Source organism: Mustelus asterias, chromosome 1 (genome assembly GCF_964213995.1).
Source record: "Mustelus asterias chromosome 1, sMusAst1.hap1.1, whole genome shotgun sequence".
Classification (NCBI taxonomy): domain Eukaryota; kingdom Metazoa; phylum Chordata; class Chondrichthyes; order Carcharhiniformes; family Triakidae; genus Mustelus; species Mustelus asterias.
Window position 1 is genome coordinate 80,342,664 of NC_135801.1, and position 27,255 is coordinate 80,369,918.

The 27,255-nt window shown below is 39.9% G+C and overlaps 1 protein-coding gene across 3 annotated transcripts in view; it reads left to right on the forward strand.

Moving 5' to 3' along the window:
- The window catches only part of cds1 (CDP-diacylglycerol synthase (phosphatidate cytidylyltransferase) 1), an 81,325-nt gene that overhangs the window by 49,291 nt on the left and 4,779 nt on the right, over positions 1-27,255 (forward strand). For all 3 annotated transcript variants that reach the window (XM_078213898.1, XM_078213914.1, XM_078213905.1), the window contains 8 exons: positions 1,347-1,486; positions 5,819-5,877; positions 14,059-14,141; positions 15,343-15,430; positions 16,415-16,483; positions 21,687-21,839; positions 25,715-25,834; positions 26,741-26,844. In XM_078213898.1, coding sequence (XP_078070024.1) covers positions 1,347-1,486; positions 5,819-5,877; positions 14,059-14,141; positions 15,343-15,430; positions 16,415-16,483; positions 21,687-21,839; positions 25,715-25,834; positions 26,741-26,844 — 816 coding nt within the window. The remainder of the gene's footprint in view (positions 1-1,346; positions 1,487-5,818; positions 5,878-14,058; positions 14,142-15,342; positions 15,431-16,414; positions 16,484-21,686; positions 21,840-25,714; positions 25,835-26,740; positions 26,845-27,255) is intronic.

Below are 27,255 nucleotides of genomic sequence, written 5' to 3' on the forward strand. Positions count from 1 at the left end.
TGCCTTGCAACTGTTGCGCCAGAACCACACTTTATCAGAGCAGTAGTGATTTGCGCAGGTGTGACATTGTGCCGGAGAAGTGGGTGCATTTCGAGGGGCTGTGGGTCGCACGCCAATTTCGCTAATGAGATTGATATGCAGCCAGCTCATGATAATCAGCCTCGCCCACTTTCTGGGTGAGAATTGGCACGAACTGGACTGGAGAAAGGGGCTGGGAGATTTGCAAACTGTTTAGTGCTGGGCGCAAAATGGACTTGTACGCTATTTTCTGGCATTGGCGTGATCTGCTAACGGCGCAGTGAGGTCAGAGATATTCCCCCCCACCCGATAACTGTTGGCTAGGAAATGCCATAGAATTTTGAGCTAGCCTAAGTAGGGACACAGGTCCTCATTTAATGTCCAACCCCAGCATAGCATCTGTAGTATTGTGGGTGTGTTACACTGAAGTGGAACTGCTATTACATGGTAAATAGATTATTTTGTTAAGCACTCTGTTGAATTTCATTACAAACTTCCACATTAAAAGTAAATAAAATAAATTTGTGTATTTGATAATTGAAAAAGGTTAACAGAATACACAGCCCATAGAAATGAAAAGGCAGCAATCAGAGTAGTGCACCAATAATTAGTATATGGCACAAAGAAATGCTCAGAAATTACAGTAGTAGTGTCATAGCTGAAAGTTAACCGAATGATTACACATGCCACAATCGTTTGCTTATTCAAATTTTAATTTTGATTTCTTCTCCCTAACCACTGTCTAATTAAACTGTCCAAAGAAGGACAAGGCACAACTTGGTAGGAATGTGTGGATTTGATTCTAATGTACAATATATATAAAGTCTGTGTGTTAAAATTCACATTTTCATTTAGCAGAATCGTAAATTTAGTGTGTCCTGTTATTGATGATTAGTGATGCACATTTGGACTGCCACAAAATGGCAAGATTCTGGTTTCTGGTCGTAATTCCCTACTGTAAATTGCTGTTACATTTTTTGATGGCAGATCAGATTCTATCTCATTGGGGATAGAGATAAAATTGGAGGGCTGTATCCTGAAGAGTGCCATTGCACTTACCCATTTGTTCAGGAGAAAAACTCCAGATAAAAAGAATCTTTTTATTTGGATTTGTATTTGATGTGAGGTTGTCAGCCCAAAATGCAAATCACTGTCAATCTGGTGGGAGTCATAAAATACAGTTAGTTTAATTTTTACAGTGTATGAAATTATAAAATCAAGCCAGAAATATTACCTAACAAGATAACTAAACATCAAACACTAAAATAATGAAACATCATAGATGAAGCATGTTTGCAAATTTATTGTCTAATTTAATTTTTTGACAGGTACTTTCTTCTCTGTGTAAATTATTTCTTTTATGGAGAAACAGTTGCTGATTATTTTGGTGGTCTGGTGCGAAGGGAAGTGCCACTTCAGTTCCTGGTCCGCTATCATCGCTTCATCTCTTTTGCTATGTATCTAGCAGGTGAGTAAAGGTTTAATTTACTTGGACATTCAATGTGTTGTAGGTCTTTTTGACTTCAATTATTTTTGCTGCACGTCGTAAATCCGACTTTGTTTCTTGTGAAGCACAACTTGGGTGAACTGCTTCCTCCAGTTGCAGAAGTTAATTTATGTTTGATAATCCTACATACTTGCTTTTATATGTCTCCACTTGTAGTAGTGTGAATAGGTCATTGACATTGAGCAGTTCTGCATATTTCTTTTTGATTTCTATTAATATTGGACTATGTTGAGTGGTCTGCAACAAGTCAAGAGTGCCAGAATATGTGGGAGGTCAATTAGCATGTGTAAAGAGAAAAGACCGGTTATAATATTTTGGGTTTTTTTTTAAACCTTTATCAAAATTGAATTTTTTAAAAAAAATCATTCTGCTATGGACTTTGTACCCACCCTCTCCCAGCCAGAGTTTATCCTTGGAATTATTCAATCATATAGAGTCATAGAGCAATACAACATAGAAATGGGCCCTTCGGCCCAACCAGTCCATACCTACCATGGTGCCTTCCCAGCTAGTCCAGATTGTCCGTGTTTGGCCCATATCCCTCTAATCTTTTCCTGTCCATGTACTTATCCAAATGCTTTTTAAATGTTGCTATTGAACCGGCCCCAGCCACTTTCTCTGGCAGCTCATTCCATGTACGCTGTACCCTCAGTGTGAAGAAGTTGCCCCTCGGGTCTTTTAAATCTTTCCTCCCTCAACTTAACCTATGCCCTCTAGTTTTCAATTCCCCTACTTTGGGAAAAAGACTCTGTGCGTTCGTCTTATCCATGCCCCTCATGATTTTTTACACCTCAATAAGATCACCCCCTCATTCTCCTACATTCCAAGGAATAAAACCCTAGCCTGGCCAACAGCTCCCTATAACTCAGGCTCACTAGTCCTGGCATCACCCTTGTAAATCTTCTTTGCACTCTTTCAAGTTTATCAATGTCTTTCCTATAACAGGGTGACCAAAACTGCACACAATACTCCAAGTGTGGCCTCACCAATAACTTATACAACTGTAATATAATGTCCCAATTCCTATACTCAGTGCCCTAACTGATGAAGGCCAGTGTGCTAAATGCTGCCTTCACCACTCTGTTTACCTTTGATGCCGCTTTTAATGAACTATGTACTTGCACTCCTAGGTCCCTCTGTTTCTCAACACTCCCCAGGCCCTACCATTCGCTGTATAAGTCCTACCCCTGGTTTTACTTTCCAAAATACAACACTTCACATTTACCTGTATTAAAATCCAGAGAGAGTTAGCTAATTGGATTTAAAATTGGCTCAATGGTAGGAAGCAGAGGGTGATGGTCGAAGGTTGTTCCTCAGACTAGCCTGCCATGCAGGACCTTGTCAAGGGCCTTGCTAAAGTCCATATGAACACATCTACTGCCCTACCCTCATCCATCGTGTTGGTTACCTCTTCGAAAAACTCTAAAAGATTCATCAGACATGACTTCCACGCACAAAGCTGTGCTGACTGTCCCTATCTTCACGACGCACGACAGCGCAGAGTCGCTGAGTAGAAACTGATAGCCAAGTTCCGCACACATGAGGACAGCCTAAACCGGGATGTTGGATTTATGTCACATTATCAGTAACCCCCACAGCTTTCCCCCTGGTCTTGCAGAATCTCACTAGCTGTTCTGTCTGGAGACAATACACATCTCTTTAACCTGTGTTGAATGCTCCCTCCACCCACATTGTCTGTACCTTTAAGACCTGGCTGGCTGTAGAGATTCGCAATCTAATTAGTATTCTGTAACTTGATTTCTGTGTCTGTGCCCTGTTTGAGAGCAGATATCCACTCCATCTGACGAAGGAGCAGTGCTCTGAAAGCTTATGGTATTTGCTACCAAATAAACCTGTTGGACTTTAACCTGGTGTTGTGAGATTTCTTACTGACTGTCCCTAATCAGACCTTGACTATCCAAAAGTTGGTAGATCCTGTCCCTCAGAATCCCCTCCAGTAACTGACCCTCACTGATGTCAGGCTCACCGGCCTGTAATTCTCTGGCTTGTCTTTGCTACCTTTCTTAAACAATAGAACAACATTAGCCACCTCCAGTCTTCTGGAACTTCGCCAATGAGATTTGATGATCTCCAGTTGATCCCTGTAGATACAGCAGTATGAAATTTCTGGTATAGGGAAAGGAAAATTGGTGACGATTTTTGGCCTCTTGAAAATAGTTGCATACAACATGGAACAAAGCTATATGGCCTATTGTGTTTGTTTGGATCTTAGCTACACCAACGCACAACTAATAATGTTGTGCTGCTGCCTCCCTCTTGTCCCCCTGTGCAGCACTCCATATTTTGTAACAAAACACGTCCCCAAATGGGAGGTATGACTGAAATGAGGCTCTTAATAATATGCAGGAATAAATTTTTCTTTAAAAAAGAAAAGTAATTGTCACCAGAAAATCTGGTCTGGGACTGAGAATTTCTAATTGGCATTTCCTATGAACTAATACGTCGGGTTTCATTGTCTGCTTACTTTTGGGACAATTCAGCAATTTATTCAACCTTGAACAAAAGCAATCAACAGAAATTGAAGTTCATCTAACCACCAAGCCTTTCATTTGTGTGCATGTGCATCTGTATATTACGTTAATCCATTTCATTGTTCAGCATTATATTTTAATAATCTGATAATTGTGGTTAAAAAGAAATCTGAGCCTATCCTTCCATTTGTATTAGAGCTAGTGTACACGTGCATTTGTTTGAATTTGTACTTCGGGTTGTCAAAATTTTGAGTTGCTGTGCAAGTTAATGCCCTCTAAAACTTTGATTTAATGTACTTTAGTTGACTTCTTTGCACCATGTCGAAGCATTTAAACTCTGGGGCACAATCCCTAAAGTCAAGGATTCCCAAACTAGATTCCGCTAGAGGTCGCCAGGGATTTTGCCGAAGACCAGGCTGGCACGTGACCGGGAGTCACACCCGAAATTAAAGAGCAACGCTTCAAAATCAGATGGGCCTATCAGAGCCCGGCCTCTCTGAACATTGTCTGCTGAAAGGCTGACCAGTCAATTAATTTATAAATCATGCATATTTTCCAGAAGGCAGGCATTGGCGATTGCCACCCAGTGTATTGTTTGCCAACAGAGTAGGTTCACAAGATCATGAAGATGAGAGGAAATTTTCAACCAATTTGGTCTTGCCCTTCCAGAATCCCATCCCAACCCAGATTGTTTGAAATCATCTTTTCTCTTATGTGTGTATCATTATTCCATTAGTTTTTGTATCAATATGTTGAATGAGGTTTTATTTTAAAGTAAGACTTATGCGAATTGTATTTTTAAAAAAAAAACACCAAATGGTAATTGCAGAGCAACAATTCAATTTGAAGATACCTTGTGATTATTGTAAATACTGAACTGAAACTTGATGGATGTGTCACTTTACTCTTGACTCTAGTATTCAACTCCAAACTTGAAAGTTTACTTCAGAATCTTTTCGTATAATCTGTTAATTATACAGGTGTTATGATGTTTTTTCCACTTCCATTTTTTATGATCTGCTTGTATTGTCCAAAGTTTAAGGATAGCCAAAATTGCAGCTATGCATCTACCAGCTCTGAAACTGCCATACATAACTTCTGAGCAACTTCCAGTGTTACTTTGAAGTTGGTATGTGAAAGCAGACCTGGCAGGTTCCTTTGCGCTTTATAGTTTGTTAATCTTCCTCTTTATTTGTGGAGAAAACACAAACCCCTAATGAGCATCTTCACATGAAAGTGCAACTGAGATTGCAGATTTGCTATTGAAAAGTTACACACGAAGCCATGTTCTAAAATTCCACAAAATATTCGTGCTTAATTAGATTTAAGTTTTGGTTCCGTTTTTGTCCATTGCAGTCATATTGCTGAACAAACAATTTATAACATAATTGCTGCATTTAAGTTATACAATTTGATCTTAGGATTTCCAGGGGGATCACGAAGAGAGATTTCCATTGCAATTTATGGTCACAAATGGTCAACATAAATAACGATCTTCCCCTTAAACATTCTGAGGGATCAGTAGTATATTATACTGCTATATGTTCTACAAAGTAAATAGTGTTACTAAAATTTTAATTACTGAATCATTTCACTTTACAAATGGAGACTTTTTAGGCAGAGCTGCCTTATTAGTTAGATATTAGGTTAAGATTGGCCAATAATAATGAGTAGTAAAATTGTGGAATTTGCCCAAAAGAGTTGCATGCAATGGTGCATTAGAATAGCTTTCATCATAACTCGTGTATATTTTTTGTCATTTATCGAGAAAGCTAATATATTTCCTGCTATCATTTTTCAGGCTTCTGCATGTATGTACTGAGTTTAGTGAAGAAACATTACCGACTGCAGTTTTACATGGTGTGTATGCAATATTTATTTTGTAGTTATTAACATAAGTAGGAAAATGCTACAAGTTTAAAAAATGTTTTCTGCAGTAAACGACCAACCGCATTTAGATGATCGAACTGGGGGTAGTGGCACAAGGCAAATCTTGGACTTTGGTTTAAGATTAGCACCGAAGAGTATCTTTCTGCCAACACCAAGACTCCTAACTAAAATAAATTGAACCATCTGATCCCTGTTCCTGACAGATGCAGAGTCACAGCACAAAAGTACTAGCAATTTGGCCCAAGTTAGTTCTAAAATTTGCAGCCAATTTTAGAGGTCATAAGAATCATGTGGAAACGGGGAAAGGTTCACTTTGGTGCAGTGCTGTCAGCATGCTTTATTAGGTTAAAGCTAAGACATTGTTGAAGAAAACAGTGTGTGTGGTTGTGTTATATATGCAGTAGTTACATTTTAGACTTGATTAATTGGAAATTTCTAAAATTTAAATCTGACAGTGGAAGTCTATTATTAAAGAGAAATGTTCCTTTTTTGTCTTTGAAAGCAATAGTTATTATTAAATTTCATGATGAAGGAAGCATGAGAATTAAAATTATGATCCCACCTCTTAATCCACTTTTATCCTTGTTCTGTGTCAAATGGCAAAATGTGGCGAATCTTGATCTGCCCTGTGGAAATGCTTCACTCTGGTCCACTTTGAAAGGGTTTCATTTTACAAGACTGACATCCTTGATCCCAATGAACACAGAAATTAGCAAAGTAATTTTAGAAATTAGTTCTAAAATTTGCAGCCAATTTTAGAGGTCATAAGAATCATGTGGAAACTGGAAAGGTTCACCTTGGTGCAGTGCTGTCAGCATGCAAATCATTTTTTAGAAATCAGACCACTGAGAATGATTGAAGTTAGTGGGAGGAGTTCAATCTGTCTCATATGCCTATCTTCTATTGTGAAGTTGTTGGGAGGGGTTCAGTCCTTGTATATCTGTCTGACATTGTGCAAGTGAATGGTTGGTTTGAACTTGGCATCCGGACAACTGGATCACTGAAATTACTGAATGCAAACTTGATCTTAATTGCTACTGTGTTGACTGTTAAACCCATCTAGTCAATTTATGACCTGGTCCTTAACTCATTTGAATCATTGTTAACTATGAAAAGTCATCAATTTATAAACAAGGAATATTGTGAGCCTGTTCACCATTTGAGATGCAAGTATCAGTTTAACTGTGGTGAGGGCTTTATTGTAAGGATGTAACAACCATAGAGTAAGACCTCGTTGGTATCATGTGCATCCACTTTCATCGGCAGCAAACTGATGCTCTGGACTCCCCTCATTTTTAAACTCTACATCCCTGTCCTCCTCACCAGATGCAGCTTGTGGCTCCACCTCTTCATTGAGGTTCTTACCCCTTTGCATCGCCAGGTTGTGCAGTGCACAGCACACGATGGTGATCTGTTGAATCCTCATTGGGTCATACTGCAGAGAACGGCCAGACTCATCAAGGCGTCAGAAACAGGCTGTCTTGCACTAGGCTGCAGAGGTCGCTGATTGTCTCCTCGGAAGTTGTGGGGAAATCTTACCAAAAAATGGCAGTGTTGTTTTTAGCAAGAAAAACAATGTGTTGCTCTACAGAGAAACCCACAAGAGGAAGAATCCTCTCAATGTCTACTTTGTCGGTACCTTTTATCATTTTATATAGCTCAATTAGAAATCTCATTCTTAAACTTTAGAGAGTATGGCCTAAACTGTTCAATCTCTCTTCATAAGGCAAACCCCTCAGAATCATAGAATCCCTACAGTGCAGGAGGAGGCTATTTAGCCCCTCGGGTCTGCATCAACTCTCCAATAGCACTCTCACCCAGGCCTTTCCCCTGTAACCCCACATATATACCCCGCTAATCTTAACATATACATCTTTGGACACTAAGAAGCAATTTAGCATGGCCAATTGGCCTAACCTGCACATCTTTAGACTGTGGGAAGAAACCGGAGCACCCGAAGGAAACCCACTCAGACACGGAGAGAACGTGCAAACTCCGCACAATCAACCAAGGCTGGAATTGAACCAGGTTCCTGGCGTTTTGAAGCAGCAGTGCTAACCACAGTGCCACCGTGCCACCCCTTTGATTCAATCTTGTGAGCTTCCTCTGAACTGCAACTACATCCTTCCTCAAATAAAGGGACCAAAACTGTACACAGTACCCCAGGTGTGGTGTCACCAATGCTTTATATAGTAACAACAACACTTCCTTACTTTTTATGCTCTCCTTTAGCTATAAATGCCAAAGTTCCATTTGCTTTACTTATTAGCTGCTGTACCTGCATACCAGTTTTCTGGGACACCCAGATCTCTCTGCACCCCGTAATCTCTCTCCATTTAGATAATAAGTTGTCTTTCGATTTTTCCAACCAAAATGGATAAGTGAGAGGTTAAAATTCATCTGCCACATTGTGGCCTACTCACCTATCCTATCTATGTCCATTTGTAAATTTCTTAATTCCTCATCGCAACTCACTCACCAATTTTAGTGTCATCTGCAAATTTGGTTATAGCACCTTCAATCCAAGTCATTAATATAAATTGTAAATAGTTGGGGTCAGGGGACCGAACCCTATGGCACCCCGCTAGTTACATCTTGCCAACCAGAAAAAGGCTCATTTATCCTGACTTTCTGCCTCCGTCAGTTAGCTAGTCTTCTATCCAAACTAATAAATTACCCCTTGTGATCTTACCTTGTGATGAACCTCCTGTGTGGCACCTTATCAACTGCCTTCCTGAAGTCAGATGTACTATATCTACAGGATCCCCATTATCCACTTGGCTTGAACTCTAAATTAGTCAACCACGGTTTACCCTTTCTACGACCACACTGACTCTGATGGACTGCGTTTTGACTTGTCCAAATGTCCTGTTATTACTTCCTTAATAATAGATTCTAACAGTTCCCAACAGCAGACTAGTCTATAGTTTATTGCTTTTTGCTTCCCTCCCTTTTTGAAAATGGAAAATTAGCACTTTCCCAATCCACTGGAATCTTTCCCACATCCAGGGAACTTTGGAATATTATAAACAATGGATCCACTATCTCTGTTGCCATTTCCTTTAATCACGGCAGTCACGGGCATTCAGCCTCTGATCTCCGGGTAAGCGTTCTCCAAGGCGGCCTTCACGACACACGACAGCGCAGAGTCGCTGAGCAGAAACTGCTAGCCAAGTTCCGCACACATGAGGACGGCCTAAACCGGGATGTTGGATTTATGTCACATTATCAGTAACCCCCACAGCTTGCCACCAGGGCTTGCAGAATCTCACTAGCTGTTCTGTCTGGAGACAATACACATCTCTTTAACCTGTGTTTAATGTTCCCTCCACCCACATTGTCTGTACCTTTAAGACCTGGCTGGCTGTAGGATTCGCATTCTAATCAGTATTCTGTAACTTGATTTTGTCTGTTTGCACTGTTTGAGAGCACATTTCCACTCCATCTGACGAAGGAGCAGTGCTCCGAAAGCTTATGGTATTTGCTTCCAAATAAACCTGTTGGACTTTAACCTGGTGTTGAGACATCTTACTGATTTCCTTTAATACCAGGGGGCACTGCTAGGAAAATACTGTGTTGGATGAAGTGAAATCCTATGTGCACAATAAATTGAAGCTATTTGAATAGCTTGATGGCAAATGAGTAAATCAAATCGGATGTTGAGATAAATTAAAAAAGTTATTTTTGAGCCAAAATATTTAGGCAAGCCTGCTGCTTTCCAAATCATTGGTGCAACTGCATTTTGAAAATTATCACGAATACGAGAAGAATATTACAGCTATTGAAAGGATGCAAAATATTATGACACTGGAAATATTGAGGGGTGCTATTATTAGGAGTGATTATATATTGAGCAGGTTTGCACTTGGAAAGAGAATGTTGAGAGGCCATATGATTTCTGTTTTTAGGAACTAAAGGGACTAGATAATGTAGACTACGATGAGCTGTTTAACCTTATTCAGGACAGTAAAACCAGTGGAAATGGCTAATGCACGAAGACAGAAATTCAAAACTAATGTGCAGAAATACTATTTCAGTGATAGTGAAAAACTATGGAATTGTCTTTTTGGGGAGACGATGGAAGCAAATGCTATTAATTCATTCAAATACCCATTTCTTTTCCTTGAGAAAATAATTTTGAGTGCATGAGTAATTTGACATATGATTGAAGCATACTTGGGAGGCACAGGTGGCTTTGTTCCTATGGCTTCCACAGCCTTTCACAGCTAAAGTGTTTGCCTGCCCCAACCCTTTGTAGGTTGTAGCCTAATTGACATGAATTACCAAGATATAGTCAACGGCTCCATTTTTGTCAGTGCAAATATCTGGATGGTAGAAGATGAATTGAAATTAATTTTGATCGTTATTCATTTAGCAATTACTTTGTTATTATGAATAAAAAACCAAAGGCTTGCATTTTATATAGTGCCTCTCATAGCCACAGAAGGTCCTAAAGTGCTTCGCAGTCAATGAAATACATGCAAACCATAATTATTGATGTAATGTAGGATATGTGGCAGGCAATGTATGCATAACACTTCCCACAATGTGCTAATGATCAGATCATCTGCTTTGGTGATGTTGATTTGAGGATAACTCTCATGCTGTTCTTCGAAATAGTGTCATGGAATCTTTTACATTCATCTGAGAGGGCAAACTGGGCCTCAGTTTAATGTCTCATTTAAAAGATGGACCGTCAACAGTACAGCACTCCATTTGCACGACTGGCATTTCAGCTTTGATTTTTGTACTCGGAGGTGGAAGGGTGCTGGGTGGGGTGAGGGAGGAGAATCCTGTGGGGAGAGTCCAGTGGGAGATGGCAGGGAACATGGGTGTGGGAGGGGGAGGAGTCCCAAAAGCTAGAAGTGGTTTTAATTCTGTGTAACTATTGCTGTATGACTGTCGGAACCATCCAAAGTTTGTGATTTAAATTGCATTATTGGATTGTTCCCAGTACAGGGCAATTTCCCAAAGAAAGTGCGATCTTTCTGGGTAATTGCCGTGTAGTTCTTTGGGCATTTCTATTGGATTCTCCTTTGCCCTCCATGCTTCAGTGAAAACAGCCCTGGGTTTTCAAGTCTCTCAAAATTTTATTTACTTAACCTTTCTGTCATCCTTTTGATTCTACATTGCACTTTTTTCATGCCTCCAGTATCTTTCTTTGAATTGTTGGCCGAACCAATGTCTTGCGCAGATTTGATTCTCACTACTGTATTTGTATGCAATGTCCTACTTTCCAAAGCTGTTTCTAGAAACCTGATAATTTGCACCTGACTCCTCCTATTCCTTCATTGAGAGTTTTATAGTTTGGGGTAGCCATGCTGAAATGTTTTGTCTTTTATGAGTTGTGTATTTACTTACATTTACAAAATGATGAACAGGGAAAGGTTAGCTGATCCACTGAATCTGCCCCAGGAAATCATGTTGCAGTTGAGCATCATGACCCCCGATGCTGCAAACCATCAGTAACCAAATAATTGCTGGACAAATCCACCCTCCCCTCCTGCCCCCCCCCCCCCCCCCCCCCCCACCCCCCGCTCTCTCTTTCTCGGAACACTTCTCAAAAGGTGATCAAAATGGGTCAAGATACTATAGAGGCTCTTGGGTTTGTCGTCTAACAATATACAAGCTTTGAATACAGAAGTGTCAGTCAGAAACTTGTCTAGTTGCCTTTTGAATGTTTGCAATAAATCTGCATTCACTAAACAGACTAACAACTTGTTTGAGGTCACCTTTGAAAAGAAAATCCTTCTGACATCTAACCTAGTTCTGCAGTTACATATCTCTTACTCATGTTCCCTTGTTTTTTCTGATCTATTTAATTTATCCAGTCTAATCCCTTCCCTTAGTTATTTTAAATACATCAATCACGTCTCGTCGTCTATGCTTTCCAGAAGCCAATAAACCTAGCTCTCTCAGGTTGTTGCGATAACTAAGGACTTTTAAACTTGATATCAATTTTGTGACACGGTGTTTTGAACTGTTTCTAGGGCTCCCATCATGTGGGAGGTTGGTATTGCAATTAGTGTTCAAGATATCATGGTGCTTTTTGTTTAATATTGGATTGCTCTCCCAATACATTTGAGTATTCTGTTAGCCTTTACTAGCAGTCTTTTGAGACTTGCATGTAAAGTTCAAATCAATGTTCACCTTAAATGGTACAAAGAAAAGGGCTGTAGAATTGGACCAAAAAAGGCATTTCTTTGAAGAGCCAGAGAGGCACGCTATGCTGAATCATCTTCTCAGGAACATAAACATGTATAGGATGGGCAAACTTGTATTTATTTAATGCCTTTACTTTAGAGAAATACTTCTGGGTGCTTCATGGGAGTGCAAGGCTGACAAACTAATAGTGTTTGTAGTTTAGAGAGGGAATTCCAGAGAGTAGGTGCAAGGCAGCAGAAGACAGCCCACCCATGGCAGGGTAAAATATAAAGCCATTGCATGAGGCAGGACTCCACTGAATGGACTGTTTTTGGGAAGGGTTGTAACACTGGAGAAAGATAGGAAGGAGGGAAGTTGAGGAAGAACTTAAATTTAAAATACTTGTTTAATAGTTTAATATTGGAGGACCAAGTGCCAAATTGGGTCAGTAAGGACATGAGTGGATTAGTGCTGGATATAGGCTAGGAAATGAGCAGCAAGATTTTGAATGAACTGGTGTTGTTGGAGGGTTGATGGAAGACTAGCATAGAGAATATTGGTGCATTTTGTATGGAGGTGACAAAAACAAGTCTGGTTTCATCAGCAAAATAAAGATGATCTCTGCATTGCTGAGATAGAAGTTAATTGTCTTTGTGATGAAGAGGATGTGGAGTTGGGTGCTCAGCTCAGGATCAGACAGGGCATTAAGGTTGCAAATGAACTAATTCAGCCTGAGACAGTGGCAAGGGTGTGAAGTTTGTAGTAGGGAGGAGTCAAAGTGGTAGCTCCATCCTTCCCAAGTTTTCGCTGGAGGAAATTTCAAATCTATTTCCATTCTTGTTCTTTTTCCTAAAATGTATGATTTTCTATTGATCTGCATCCGCATTTATCATACAGCAGGCCACTCCCCCAACCCAGTGTTTCCCAAACTACTTTCACATTTGAAACACTCTAAAATGACCCTAGCATGTCAACAAAAGCAAAACAATAATAGACCAGCGTAGCGACTTTCATATAAAATTATTAGTTTTCTCATTATTGATCAACATATACATCATATAAATATAAAAATCTATTCTTAACCTTTGTAAAAATGCTATTAGTCCATATAGGTTTTAATCAAGCTCTCCATATTTTCCGGTGACACTAGATTCAGTGAAGGCCCTCTCCTCCTGCTTCCAGGCCCAGAATGGCCGTACACACACCCTGCTGCATTTTGCCCTGTATAAAGATGATGGTCATGCACAGACCCTGCTTGCACCCATATGAAGATGGTGGCTGTAGTTCCCACTGTAAACATGGTGGGCACACATGTGTACTGCTGCACATTGTCCCCCATGAAGGTGATGGCTGTTAACCTGGGCCTGCCACCAGGAGAAACCCCACAGCTACTTTTTCTTTCTCCCACCCCTCGTCCCAGCAAAAAAGCAGAACCAACAGCAGTTTCTTCTGGGTTTGTAGCCAGCATGAGATGTTTATGTAGCCTCTCTGCCCACTTGCAAGGTTCATTAGTCTTTTCTGCCATGCCTCAGAGGGAAACAGTGCTGGTGCAGTCTCGGAGGGAGGGGTAGCACAAACCTATCCACTCTTTCTGCAATCGTTTGGGAAGCTCTGTCCTAACCTGACTATATATTCTCCAAAAATCTCCTGCATTCTTTAGTTTTCCATACTGCCTTAATTTAATACCCACAATTTAGGTTATGTTCCCTGATCTTTATTTCCAAATAAAATATGCATATAGAATGAAAAGGCACATCACAGGGCTTAGGGAATCAAAAAAGAGGGAATGTAAATGCAAGAGTACTTCTTCATTAGAGATAAACAGCTTCCTAAAATATGAACTAAAACATATCTAGATTGTATGGTAACAGAATTTTGACTGAGTTTTTTTTGTGCTTGAACCGACTAAATCAATAAATAGGATGGCAATGCTGTGAAATATTGGAGATTATGTTTTAATCACACATTTAGATTTTGGAAAACATTTTGGTTTGATTGTGTTTACAGTTTGGCTGGACTCATGTAACACTGCTAATTATTGTTACTCAATCTCACCTGGTGATCCAAAATTTATTTGAAGGCATGATCTGGTAAGTGTGATTATTCTACTTGCGTTTTTTATCACCCTAAAGTAAGGTGCAGTATTTTTAAATAACTTTTCTTTCTGTTTTCAATTTGTTATTTGCTCCCATTCCTTTTACTTCAAGTTAGTGTCCTGAATTCACTCTATTCCATTACAGAATAGCCTGGTACAATTGTACGAATCTTTTTCCCCTAATTCTTGACCAGTCTCAGATTATAGTTGATCAGTTTTGAAAGTACAGTTTTAGCTATGTGAATGTGGAAATCTGGCAGGGGGGACATTATTTCTTCTGTTACAATCTCATAAGAGACCAGTAATTTTTAAAGAAATCCTCGTTATTTGCTAAAAGAACAAACCACACGATTCTATGGAGTCAACAAAGCAAATGCTAAATATTCTCTATCCTACATTCTAACATTAAGAATTAACATGAGTTAAACATGAATTAACGGGCAAATTGTGGTTGCCTATAAACTATAAATGACACTAAGATGGATCTTGCAAATTGGCTCACCAGTCCACTCAGATTTTACTGATCACACTTTCTCCTGAGAAATTTCAGCTCCTCTCCTTCTAGGAGTTAGTCTGATCTCATGCTAAGAGCAACACACAAGTAACCTGAGTTCTGTGGGCACAGTCTTCATTATAAATGGCACTTGGTCGGCAAAACCTGCTCAACCCACTTGGATGGAGTAATCGCCAAAGTGTTATCTTCCAGGAACATAAACAGCTGCAGTAACTTGTTCTCGGCTTCTGCATCCATATTCTGCCGCTTTCAACTGGCCTGTTCTGTACCACAGGACTAATCAACTGCTATTGTCCAGCTTGGACTGATCTTTGTCCATATATATCTTTTAATTTGAGTCAGTTTATTCAGAAGTTTTCATTTCCAAACCTCAGTTTGTCTTTATTTCCTTAGAAACTTTGTGGGTCAGTTTTCTTTCTATGTTCACATGTTCTGTTTCACTTTCTTTACCCTCTTAGTTCAGTTTCTGTTTTAGTTAGGATCTACCTCAAAACAATACAAATTAAATTTATCTCACAGATTCCCTTACATTCCCATATCATAGACTCAAAATAAATTGTGCAACCTCCTTGTTTATGGTAATTGCCACTATCAATTAGAAAATAAATAAGAGCAAAATATATTGTGAAGTTCAAGCTGTTTTGTATTCAATGACTGAACCCAGTTTCATTTATTATTCCAGGTTTATTGTTCCAATCTCAATTGTAATTTGCAATGATATAATGGCATATCTATTTGGTTTCTTCTTTGGAAGAACTCCATTAATTAAGGTAAGTCATCCAGTAGAAAATGGTAAGTCAGTGATGCAATTGAACCAAGTAATTTTATTAATTCATGGGATGTGTTCCTCGGTCAATGCTGGTCAATTCAGACTACATCCAGTGCAGTGCTGAGGGAGTGCCACACTTCTGGCAGTGCTGTCTTTTATATGTGTGGTTAAGTCAAGGTACTGTCTGCTCTCTAAGATGGATAGTACAGATCCCCTGACACTAGTTTGAAGAACTGGGTTATCACTAATATCCTTGTAAATTTATCTTTCTCAATTAAATTGGCTGTCACGTTTCCTGCATTAGACATTTACTATACTTCAAATGTAATTAATTGGCTGTAAAGCACTTTGAGATGTCCTAAGGCCATGAAGGATGTAGGGGGTGATCTTGAACCCGCGTTCACTATCCTTGCGAATGTCGGCGGGGCCTTGAGATCTGGAAGTCATAGTTGTCGCCAGCGAAAATGTGATGGGATCTCTTCAACCCCCCCCCCCCACGTCAGCGATGTCGTCAGGTTCGTGCTTATGATGGTTGCGAACCTGCTTTTCATTTATTTGAATATATTTAAATGTTATTAACCCCCCTCCTTCTGGATGTTGAACCCACGCCGTGTATTGACACCGCACTGATGTGATGTTGCATCAGCGCAGTTTACAACAGGTTCACGCAGACGTGAACCTATTGTGGGTGTCTCCCAAGGGTGCAAAGATAAGGTTAGCCCTCCCCGGGAGTGAGGGACATGGCCAGGCAGATTATGTTCGGGTGACCTTTAAAGATGGTGCCCTGATCTTTGTGCAGCCACATTTCACCAGCGTGTTGAGGCACTGCCCCTCTGTGTGACAGTGTGAAACACATACCTTTGATTTTTTTTGGCAGGTATATTCAAGTGAATGTAAAACAGATTTATGATCATTTTCAGGAACTTTAATGAAATGCTACATTTTTAGCAGGTAGCCTAACCTGTCATTCTCTGCTGTTTTTCAGTTGTCCCCAAAGAAGACCTGGGAAGGTTTCATTGGTGGTTTCTTTGCTACTGTTGTGTTTGGATTTCTGGTATGTTGATTGCCTTTATTTTAATTTTTGTAGAAAGTGAGAGATGGTCAATTCGCACTACAATCATCTAACCAACATATAATCTCTTTGTTTTGTAGTGCACAAGCTCTTTAATTTTCCTTTGTGTGGTTGTGTATGCCCACTAAGTTAGAGGAATGACTTGCACGTGGTCAGGAAAGGAACTTTTAGTTGTTGCATAGCCATTCGGCTGTGCAGCTAAAAGAAAACATTGCAGTTGTTTTGTCCATGAGCTGCAGTTGATCTGTCCATGAGCTTGTCGCCTTACTAAGTCTTGAAACGTTTTATGATGAATGTGTGACATCCCTTTATTCTGTCACATGCTTGACCGCTAAGTGGGAAAGTTGAGAGGTGAGAGTGGATCCCCTTTAGGCAATTTTTGATCTTGCTTAGTTTGTCTGTAAGAATTTAACTGTGGGGAAATAGCCAAGTTGCTGAAGTGCAGCTCTGGATTACTAAATGACTGCCCATCTTCCAGCAGAGCATGATATGGATCTCTCCATTGATACTTTGTTTTTCAATCAAGCTGCCTATATTCGGGCAATGCAAAGTTGTACAGAAATCCCAATTTTTCTTTAATGGTCTTATCTAAATGGAATTAATGTTCCAATGCATTTGAGTCAGAGTAGCTTAACATTGCTGGACATTGAGATGCCTGCAGTAAATTAGAGGAATTTGCATTCATTGAGCCAGCTTTTGGAAGTTCAGTAATCATAGAATCCCTACAGTGCAGAAGCCCATTCGACCCATTGAGTCTACATTGACTCTTTTATGCAGCCTTACTCTGTAACCCCATGTATTTACTCCGCTAATCCCCCTAACCTATATATCTTGGGACACCAAGGGGCAATTTAACATGGCCAATCAACCTAACCTGCACATCTTTGGAATGTGGGAGGTAACCCATGGAAACACGGAGAATGTGCAAACTCCGCACAGTCACCCAAGGCTGGAATTGAACCAGGGTCCTTGGCACTAAGACACCAGTTCTAACCACTGTGCTACCCTGTGACCTGTGATTTCCTCTATCTGTACTGTCTCAGCCTTGTCACTCCCTCACTTGCCACTTCATTAGAAAATTATCTTTTCTTGCTTCCCTTGGATATATGGTCAGATCTGATTTGATTCCATTTCATTCATCGGAAACATGTCTGCATGATCTGCTTTAGAAAATCTTTGGATAAATAAAATAGTCAATTTTTCATACAAGCAAAATAATCTCTCGGGTTTTGTGTCTTGAATCAGCCTCCAAATTGGTGTCTTATAATCAGCATCTATTTGGAACATAGCACATGAACATAAGGTGCCTTTGTCTTGTTCCTGTGCATATATTAGGTTTGGTTTGTAATATTCCTCTTCTAACTCTTGGAACAAGCTTGGGTTTGCCTTTTTTTATTTTGATGCAATTACAGCAACTGTCCTTCCTTATAAAATTTTGGTGTCAGATTCAAAACACCAGTTTTAACTACACACAGGGACAGTTTATATCATTATTCCAGGGATAATTTGATTTCCTAAGTTGAGACTTTAATTCCAAAGTGTGTTCTGATCTCGGAAACTAGAAACTTTAAAAAAGAAAATCAAGACATCTCAGGGTGTCACTTTGCCATGGGGAATAGATTGTAGGGAAGTGATTTTTTAACTTTTTAAACAAAATTACTGTGTAAGAATTAGTAACTTAACACTTTCATAAATATTTATTCTTTAAGCCCAAAAATCTTAACAGGACACTTCCCCCATTCTACTTTTATTTCCACCCCTGTACTTTATAGATGATTGAGGGTTTCTTCTTGGGATCAAACCAAGGTGTGCCACAGCTGTTAAGAATTGACTTTGATTCTCCTCTGTATTCCTGTTATTCTCCTTTCACTAGCATCCAGCTGGTGACCCCCCCCCCCCCACCCGCCTCAAAAACTCTCTTTAAGCATTTCATGCTTGTGGACACCCCAGTTCAAGCACAGGCCTCACTGCATTCTTGCTCAGTAATTCCAAAATTGGAAAACATTCTTGGTTTCTGATAACCCTTTGCTTCTGGTCCACAGATCCTGGGAGATTGCACTCTCTTTGCTCGTGTCTGCTGCTGCCAGGTTCTAATTACCACCACCTATTGGAAAACAGTGATAAAATCCCAAACCAAGAAAACCACCTTCCTGCAATCTATTCCCCATGGCAAAGTGGCACCCTGAGATGTCTCAGCTAGAGATTGCAACTCATCTCCCATTCCCAAACATTCCCTCTGTTCTGAGAAACCAAATGAATAATCTAAACCTTTTATGAAGACAACTTAGTGGAGACTTTTTGTCTCCACTGAGAAACTCAAAGGGGTGTGTGTGCCCACTCTCCAACTCTTAACTTATTGAATAAACACAGGCTGTCCTTTGAATTGCAATCAATTCAGGTCAGTTTATTAGCCTCCCAAACCAGATGCTTCTATTGTCTTGTATTTAAATTTGGGGCGGAAAATAAATCAGATGATAGAAAAGGCAATATTACAATAATCATGGGGGACTTCAATATGCAGGTGGACTGGGAAAATCAGGTAGGTAGTGGATCCCAAGAAAAGGAATTTGTGGAATGTCTAAGAGATGGGATTTTTGGAGCAGCTTGTGACAGAGCCTACTAGGGAACAAGCTATTCTGGATTTGGTGATGTTTAATAAGGCAGACTTGATTAGGGAACTTAAGGTGAAAGAACCCTTCGGGAGCAGTGACCACAATATGATAGAATTTATCCTGCAGTTTGAGAAGGAGAAGCTGGAGTCAGATGTAACTGTATTACAATTAAATAAAGGTAACTACAAAGACATGAGGGAGGAACTGGCCAGAATTGATTGGAAAGGGAGCCTAGCAGGGAAGACAGTGGAACAGCAATGGCAGGAATTTTTGAGTTATTCGGGAGGCACAACAGAAATTCATCCCAAGGAGGAAGAAACATGCTAAGGGGAAGACGAGGCATCCATGGCTGATGAGGGAAGTCAAGGACAACATAAAAGCAAAAGAAAAAGCATACAAAGTGGCAAGGATAAGTGGGAAGCCAGAGGATTGGGAAACCTTTAAAAGCGAGCAGAGGACAACTAAAAAAGCAATAAGGGGAGGGGGGGTGGTGAAGATGAAATAGGAGTGTAAGCTAGTTAGTAATATAAAAGAAGATGGGAAGAGCTTTTTACAATATATAAAAGGTACGAGAGAGACAAAAATAGCCATTGGATCACTGGAAAATGAGGCTGGAAAAGTAATAATAGGAAACAAAGCAATGGCAGAGGAACTGAATAGTTACTTTGCATCAGTCTTCATGGTGAAAGACACCAGTGGGATGTCAGAGCTCCAGGAGAGTCAGGGGCACAGGTGAGTATAGTGGCCATCACTGAGGAGAAGGTTCTGGGGAAGCTGAAAGGTCTGAAGATGGATAAATCACCTGGACTGGATGGACTACACCCCAGGGTTCTAAAAGAGATAGCTGAGGAAATTGTGGAGGCATTGGTGGTGATCTTTCAGGAATCACTGGAGGCAGGGAGGTGACAGAGGACTGGAAAGTAGCAAATGTAACACCGCTGTTTAAGAAGGGAGGGAGGCAGCAGATGGGAAATTATAGGCCGGTTAGCCTGACTTCAGTCATTGGCAAGATTTTAGAGTCCATTGTTAAAGATGAGATCGCAGAGTACTTGGAAGTGCATGATAAAGTAGGACTGAGTCAGCATGGCTTTGTCAAGGGGAGGTCATGTCTGACAAATCTGTTAGAGTTCTTTGAGGAGGTAACAAGGAAGTTGGATAAAGAAGAGCCAGTGGACGTGATTTATTTAGATTTCCAAAAGCCTTTGACCAGGTGCCACATAGGAGACTGTTAAATAAGTTCAATGCCCATGGTGTTAAGGGTAAGATCCTGGCATGGATAGATGATTGGCTGACTGGCAGAAGGCAGAGAGTGGGGATAAAGGGGTCTTTCTCAGGATGGCAGCTGATGACTAGTGGTGTACCTCAGGGGTCAGTGCTGGGACCACAACTTTTCACAATATACGTTAATGATTTGCAGGAAGGAACTGAAGGCACTGTTGCTAAGTTTGCAGATGATACAAAGATAGTATTGAGGAAGCAGGGGGGCTGCAGAAGGACTTGGACAGGTTAGGAGAGTGGGCAAAGAAGTGGCAGATGGAATACAATGTGGAAAAGTGTGAGGTTATGCACTTTGGAAGGAGGAATGGAGGCACAGACTATTTTCTAAATGGGAAAATGCTTAGGAAATCAGAAGCACAAAGGGACTTGGGAGTCATTGTTCAAGATTCTCTTAAGGTTAACGTGCAGGTTCAGTTGGCAGTTAGGAAGGCAAATGCAATGTTAGCATTCATGTTAAGAGGGCTAGAATGCAAGAGCAAGGATGTACTTCTGTGGCTGTATAAGGCTCTGGTCAAACCCAATTTGGAGTATTGTGAGCAGTTTTGGGCCCCATATCTAAGGAAGGATGTGGTGGCCTTGAAAAGGGTCCAGAGGAGGATCACAAGAATGATCCCTGGAATCAAGAGCTCATCGTATGCGGAAAGGTTGAGGACTCTGGGTCTGTACTCGTTGGAGTTTAGAAGGATGAGGGGGGATCTTATTGAAACTTACAGGATACTGCGAGTCCTGGATAGAGTGGACGTGGAGAGGATGTTTCCACTAGTAGGAAAAACTAGAACCAGAGGGCACTACCTCAGGCTAAAGGGACGATCCTTTAGGACAGAGATGAGGAGGAATTTCTTCAGCCAGAGAGTGGTGAATCTGAGGAACTCTTTGCTGCAGAAGGCTATGGAGGCCAGGTCATTGAATGTCTTTAAGACACAGATAGATAGGTTCTTGATGAATAAGGGGATCAGGGGTTATGGGGAAAAGGCAGGAGAACAGGGTTGAGAAAAAAATCAGCCAAGATTGAATGGCAGAGCAGACTCGATGGGCTGAGTGGCCTAATTCTGCTCCTATGTCTTATGGTCTTGAATTTCAATCTCCAAACTAAAATTCATTTTCCTGAAACATGTTCACAAAAAGTGAAAGCTTTCTTAAATCTTTAAATGTCTTACAAAAATCAAGAATTTATGTTTGAATTATATCCGTACAATTTTTAGAAGAAAGGCAATTTTTGTCCAATTTTTAAGCGTAATGGTTCTTATTGAAACATATTTTGATCCGTTTTTTATTGATTCTTATCTATCTTCTAGTTTGCCTACACATTATCAAGCTACAATTACTTCGTGTGCCCAGTGGATTACAACAGTGAAACCAACAGCTTTATTGTTGACTGTGAACCTTCACTCTTGTTCCACCTGCAGGAATACATGCTTCCATCTGTACTGCAATCTGTCCTTGGATGGGTGAGGAGTGTATTTTTCATTAACGTTCATAGTATCTAGCAACATTCTAAATTTGTGCAGTTCTCTTCATAAAAAAATTACCAGAGTAATTTATGTGGAAGAGAAATGAATACCATGCATCAAAGGCTGAATTGTGGGTGTGGGTAATTAAGGGCATAATTAAATCAGCATTGAGCAAGGTAGAGGTGGGAGTGTATACTGTTTGAAAATTGGATTTTGGCCACAGATCATAGATAGATAAAAAGCTATTCTCAGTTAAACAGATTGCCGAGTTTCTGCTGCTACTGAATTTATCATGACCATGAAATCTGGAAGTTTGACGGAATGCAACTGAAAGGCACATGGAGGCAGGAACCAAACCAGGAAATATTGTTTATTGACATTACACAGGAATACATTTTGACTTCTCCAAGATTTGATGTTGAAAAGCCAGTTTGAATGTTACAGCAGTAACTTTGCATTCTTTGGTAATACAGAGGCACAGGGTTGGGTGCTATCAGAATATGTGTGGAACCTGACTGTGTGTTTGCAACTTATCTCAGTAAGAGGTACCATGGCAAATATGAATAAAAGGGGATCTGGAGCACTAAAAGTGACTTTCTGCCACAGGAGGAAATATATTTGAGATATATAGTGGTTATTTTGGAAAAGATAAGCGGAACAGTGAGAGAACTGTGTGCAGAAATGGACAATGGAGAAGAATGGAATCGTCATTCATATCACAGAAGGTAGACATGATAAAGAGACATGATGAACTGTTGGTCACAGTGAAACTAATTATCATTGAATCTGTTTTGGATGGATCATGACAGCATTGGAATCTATTCAACAATGGAAAATTGCCCAGGTATGACTTGTTCACAAGTAGTCATGATGTGGAGATGCCGGCGTTGGACTGGGGTAAGCACAGTAAGAAGTCTCACAACACCAGGTTAAAGTCCAACAGGTTTATTTGGTAGCTTATGGTGTTTGCTACCAAATAAACCTGTTGGACTTTAACCTGGTGTTGTGAGACTTCTTATTGTTCACAAGTAAGCAGGGCACATCCAGTCTGATTCAAAAGATGTGCTGGTTAGGTGCATTAGCCTTGCTAAGTTCCCCCTCAATGTACCCGAACAGACACTGGAGTGTGTTGACTAGGAGATTTTCACAGCAACTTCATTAGTGTTGATGTAAGGCAACTTGTGACACTAATAATAAATAAAATAAGTAAATGATCAATTATTGTCTCACCATTCTACTCTTAATCATTAGCAACGTCTATCAGCAGTACTATCAAGTGGCACTTGCACAACAGTAACTTGCTCAGTTTGGGTTCTACCAGGGAACTTGGCTCCAGGTTGCATTACAGCCTTGGCCCAAACGTGGATAAAAGAGCTGAATTCCAGAGCTGACTGTCCTTGACAGCAAGGCACCATCTGACTGTGTGTAGAATTAAGGAGTCTGAGCAGAACTGAAGTTACTGGAAATAAGGGGAACATTTGCCACAGTTGTACCACAGCAAAGAAAGGTGGTTGGGGTTGTTTGAGCCCGATCATCTCAGGCCCAAAAGATCGCTGTAGGAATTCCTCATGGCAGTGTCCTAAGCCCAACCATCTTCAGCTGCTCCCCTCCATTATAAGGACAGGTGGGGATGTTTGCTGATTATGGCACAGTCTTCATTCCCATTTGTGACTTCTCAAATGCTGAAGTAGTCTGCCATACCCGAACAACATTCAGGCTTTGCCTGATCAGGAGCATGTATCATTCATGTCAAGCAATGACCATCTCCAACTGAAGAGAATCTTAATCATCTCCTTTGCTGTTCAGTGGCATTGCCAATGCTGTATCTTTAGTCATTAGTAACCTGAGGGTTGCCATTGACCAGAAACTTAATTGGACCAGCCCTTTAAATACTGTGCCTAGAGTAAAGGTGGGAGGCTGGGAATTCTATGGCAAATAACTCCCCAAAGCCTGTTCACCATCACAAGGCACAAGTCAGGAGTATGATGAATAGGGAAGGTGATGGCCTAGTGGTATTATAGCTAGACTATTAATCCAGAGTTCGGCTCATGTTCTGGGGACCCGGGTTCGAATCCTGCTATGGCAGATGGTAGAATTTGAATGCAATAAAAACAAAACCTGGAATTAAGAATCTACTGATGACCATGAAACCATTGTCGATTGTCAGAAAAAACCCATCTGGTTCACCAGTGTCCTTTAGGGTAAGGCCAGAAGATGCATAGGAATAGCACCACCTGCAAGTGTCCCATTCTGACCAGGATCTGTATTGCTGTTTCTACAGTGTCACTGCATCAAAATTCTGGAAATCCCTCCCTAATGGCACTGTGGGTACCTCATGGACTGCAGTACAAGTGGCTCACTATCAGCTGCTCCAGGACCATTAGCGACGGGCAATAAAAGCAGGCTTTACCAGGGACACTCGCATCCTGTCAATGAGTTTTTTAAAAAAGAAATTGGATAAATTCAAAAGATTAGTGAGTGAGAGAAATATAAGTATGTAATTGGATGGCAGTGATATATTTATGGACCTCGAGAAGACTAATTGATCAGACATGAGACAACATTTTAAGAAAATAAGTGATACAAATGTGAACTTTTTAATAAGATGAATGTTAATTTTTGGATGAAAACAATAATGAGGGAAAGATTGACAGCATTGGTAAGTATGTTTGGAAGCTGGGTGAATTTTTGGTAAGAACTTGCGATCTAGGGAGATATGCTATGAGAATAGAAGCGGAGTTGAGTGTTGTAAGATGGATGTTGTGATTTTAATATTGGAGAACAAGATAGATGCTGGAAGAAAGATCGATCAGCGGCAGGGGGAATTTGTGAAAGTGAATTTGAGGTTGTTCAATGCTCTTGAGGAATGACCCTGGAGTAGTAAGAGGATTTTATACCAGAGAAGGAGTGTTATTGCTTGAGGTGATTAAGCTACTTCTCGCAATATGCATTCAAGCCTATCATCATGAGTACTGTAATCTGTGGCTCACAGGCTTAAGTCTGTGGAGATTACTGCTGGACTGGGAGAATGGTGCACCATAAAAGAACATGACATCTATGGATCAGGGCAACACTGTATTAGAAAAGTTGGAGAAATTTATTTATAATCAGCTTTGTTGATAGATATCTTACTACCATTCCCATTTTATGCAAAAGTTTATATTTTGCAGTAGTAGTGATGCACACAACTTGCCAATTAGTGCGAATAGCATTGTTCTCTGTGATGCATGAATTAAATAACTAGCTTTGAATTTTTTAAAAGCCTGGACAAAGGTGACTGGTGCAGTGGAATTTAAAAGCTGAAATTTGAAAATCTTTCAAAAAATTTTTGCTCACTTCTATATTTGTTTAACCAATGAATTATACTTGTACAATTCTCTTGATTTATTATGCACAGGAATTTAGTTTGACATTAGTTGGGGTTAAACGTAAAACCTTGCTTCCAGGGTACTTGCTTGATACCTTGGATACATTGAGGATTCAAGCTTCCATGAGTCATGCCACCAGCACTGAAGTATTGCATTGCTATACATTGTCACTGTAATGGTACAAGTTCATTTATACTGCTTAATTTAGGTTGGGGAACAATTAAAATTGAGACTGCACTCGAGAGTAGAATCGGAGGTCTATTTTGAGTGAATGATTTTGGCACTTGTGCAGTTTTCCTGTATAAATGAAATTACAGTGGCCTGGAGATGCAACACAACTCTGTTCTTCATCAAAACGCACCCAGAAATCCAAGGAAAATGGGTTCAAGGCAGAGGCCCAAGCATTCATATATGGCAAACCTGCAACTCGATGGTCATTTTAAACCTGAGACATTTTATTTTTCTAATTATTTAGTCTGGATTTTTTTTGTCTCCCCCACACAGGAAACTGTGCACCTATACCCATTTCAGATACACAGCATTGCTCTTTCTACATTTGCATCCTTAATTGGTCCTTTCGGAGGCTTTTTCGCCAGTGGATTCAAACGAGCTTTCAAAATCAAAGCAAGTATCACGATTAAATTAGTTCTTTATTTGTAGCTCAATATAATGTACAATATTTTACGACTATCACTTTTTAGAGGGGTGCACACTTGTAGGATCAACTGTTCTAAATTATTTGTGCATGCATTCAAGGCATTTCAAATGGTCATTATGTTTTGAAAATTATAGTGGTTAAGCATTTGTGCATATTTAGAAATCGGGAAGATGATTATGAAATATTGTCTAAAGATTCATTGTTTCATTTTAACAACTCTACAGCACCAGATTTGATAACGGGATGTGGCTGTCAGGAGTAAAACCTTTCCTGGCTAAAACTCTTGATTTGTGTTGATTATCTAAAGTAGAATTAAGCCATATCTGTACTTGACTGAGCTTTGAGAGTTTTTTTTTGTTTTCCCAATTTTTATCTTTGTGATTGGTTCATGTTTAATATATTTTTGCAAATTCACATATTCAATAATGGTAGTGTCCTAATTAAGAAATGTTTATGTACCAATGAGTGCAGAATTAAAACTATGAACCAGTACCTCATGATTTTCCAATAAGCTGGCTGGCTATGATAGAATAACGATGCTGAGTTAAAGCAAGATGTGTTCCCTGAAAGAGAAGCAAAGGAACATATTGACATTAATCTTCAAACAATAATTGGTAGAAGTTTAGCAACTGCCAAGCTACCTTCTGTCTTGACCTCATCATGGTTAATGCAATGGGGACTGGAGAGAGAAGAAGCTGTTTAAAAATTTAGCATAGAATCTTAGAAAATAATTGGATCAAAATAAGAAAGTAGAAACTAAGGAAAATTTGGACTCTATTGTCAAAATTAACAATTTTTTAAAATGAAGTGTTCACCCTTGTTGAATGTTTATTATTTTCTGTTTTGGTAAGCTTAACTTGTGTTTTCACTAGGATTTTGCTGACACTATTCCAGGACATGGTGGGATTATGGATCGCTTTGATTGTCAATATCTGATGGCTACCTTTGTTCATGTTTACATTACTAGTTTTATCAGGTAAATCAGTTTCCCTTCCATTCTTTTGTGCAGCTATCTATATACATACACAAAACATATTGTTCCCATTTTAAAGATTAATGGATAGAAGTATATATTAAAAAGTATCACTTCTGTTTATTTAGTTTACATAAAGACACTTCCAGCAATTTAGCACTGCCTCAGTACTGCACTGAACTGTCAATTTGGACATTTGTTTTCTTTCTTGGGATGTGGGCATCACTGGCAAGGCCAGCTCTTGTTGCTGATCCCTAATTGCCCTTGAACTGAGTGGCTTGGGCATTTAAGGGGGCAGTAAAGAGTCAGCCACATTGCTGTGGACCTGGAATCAAATGTATGTCAGGTCAGGTAAGGATTGCAGATTTTCTTCCCTTCAGGGCATAGTGAACCACATGGGTTTTTATGACATGC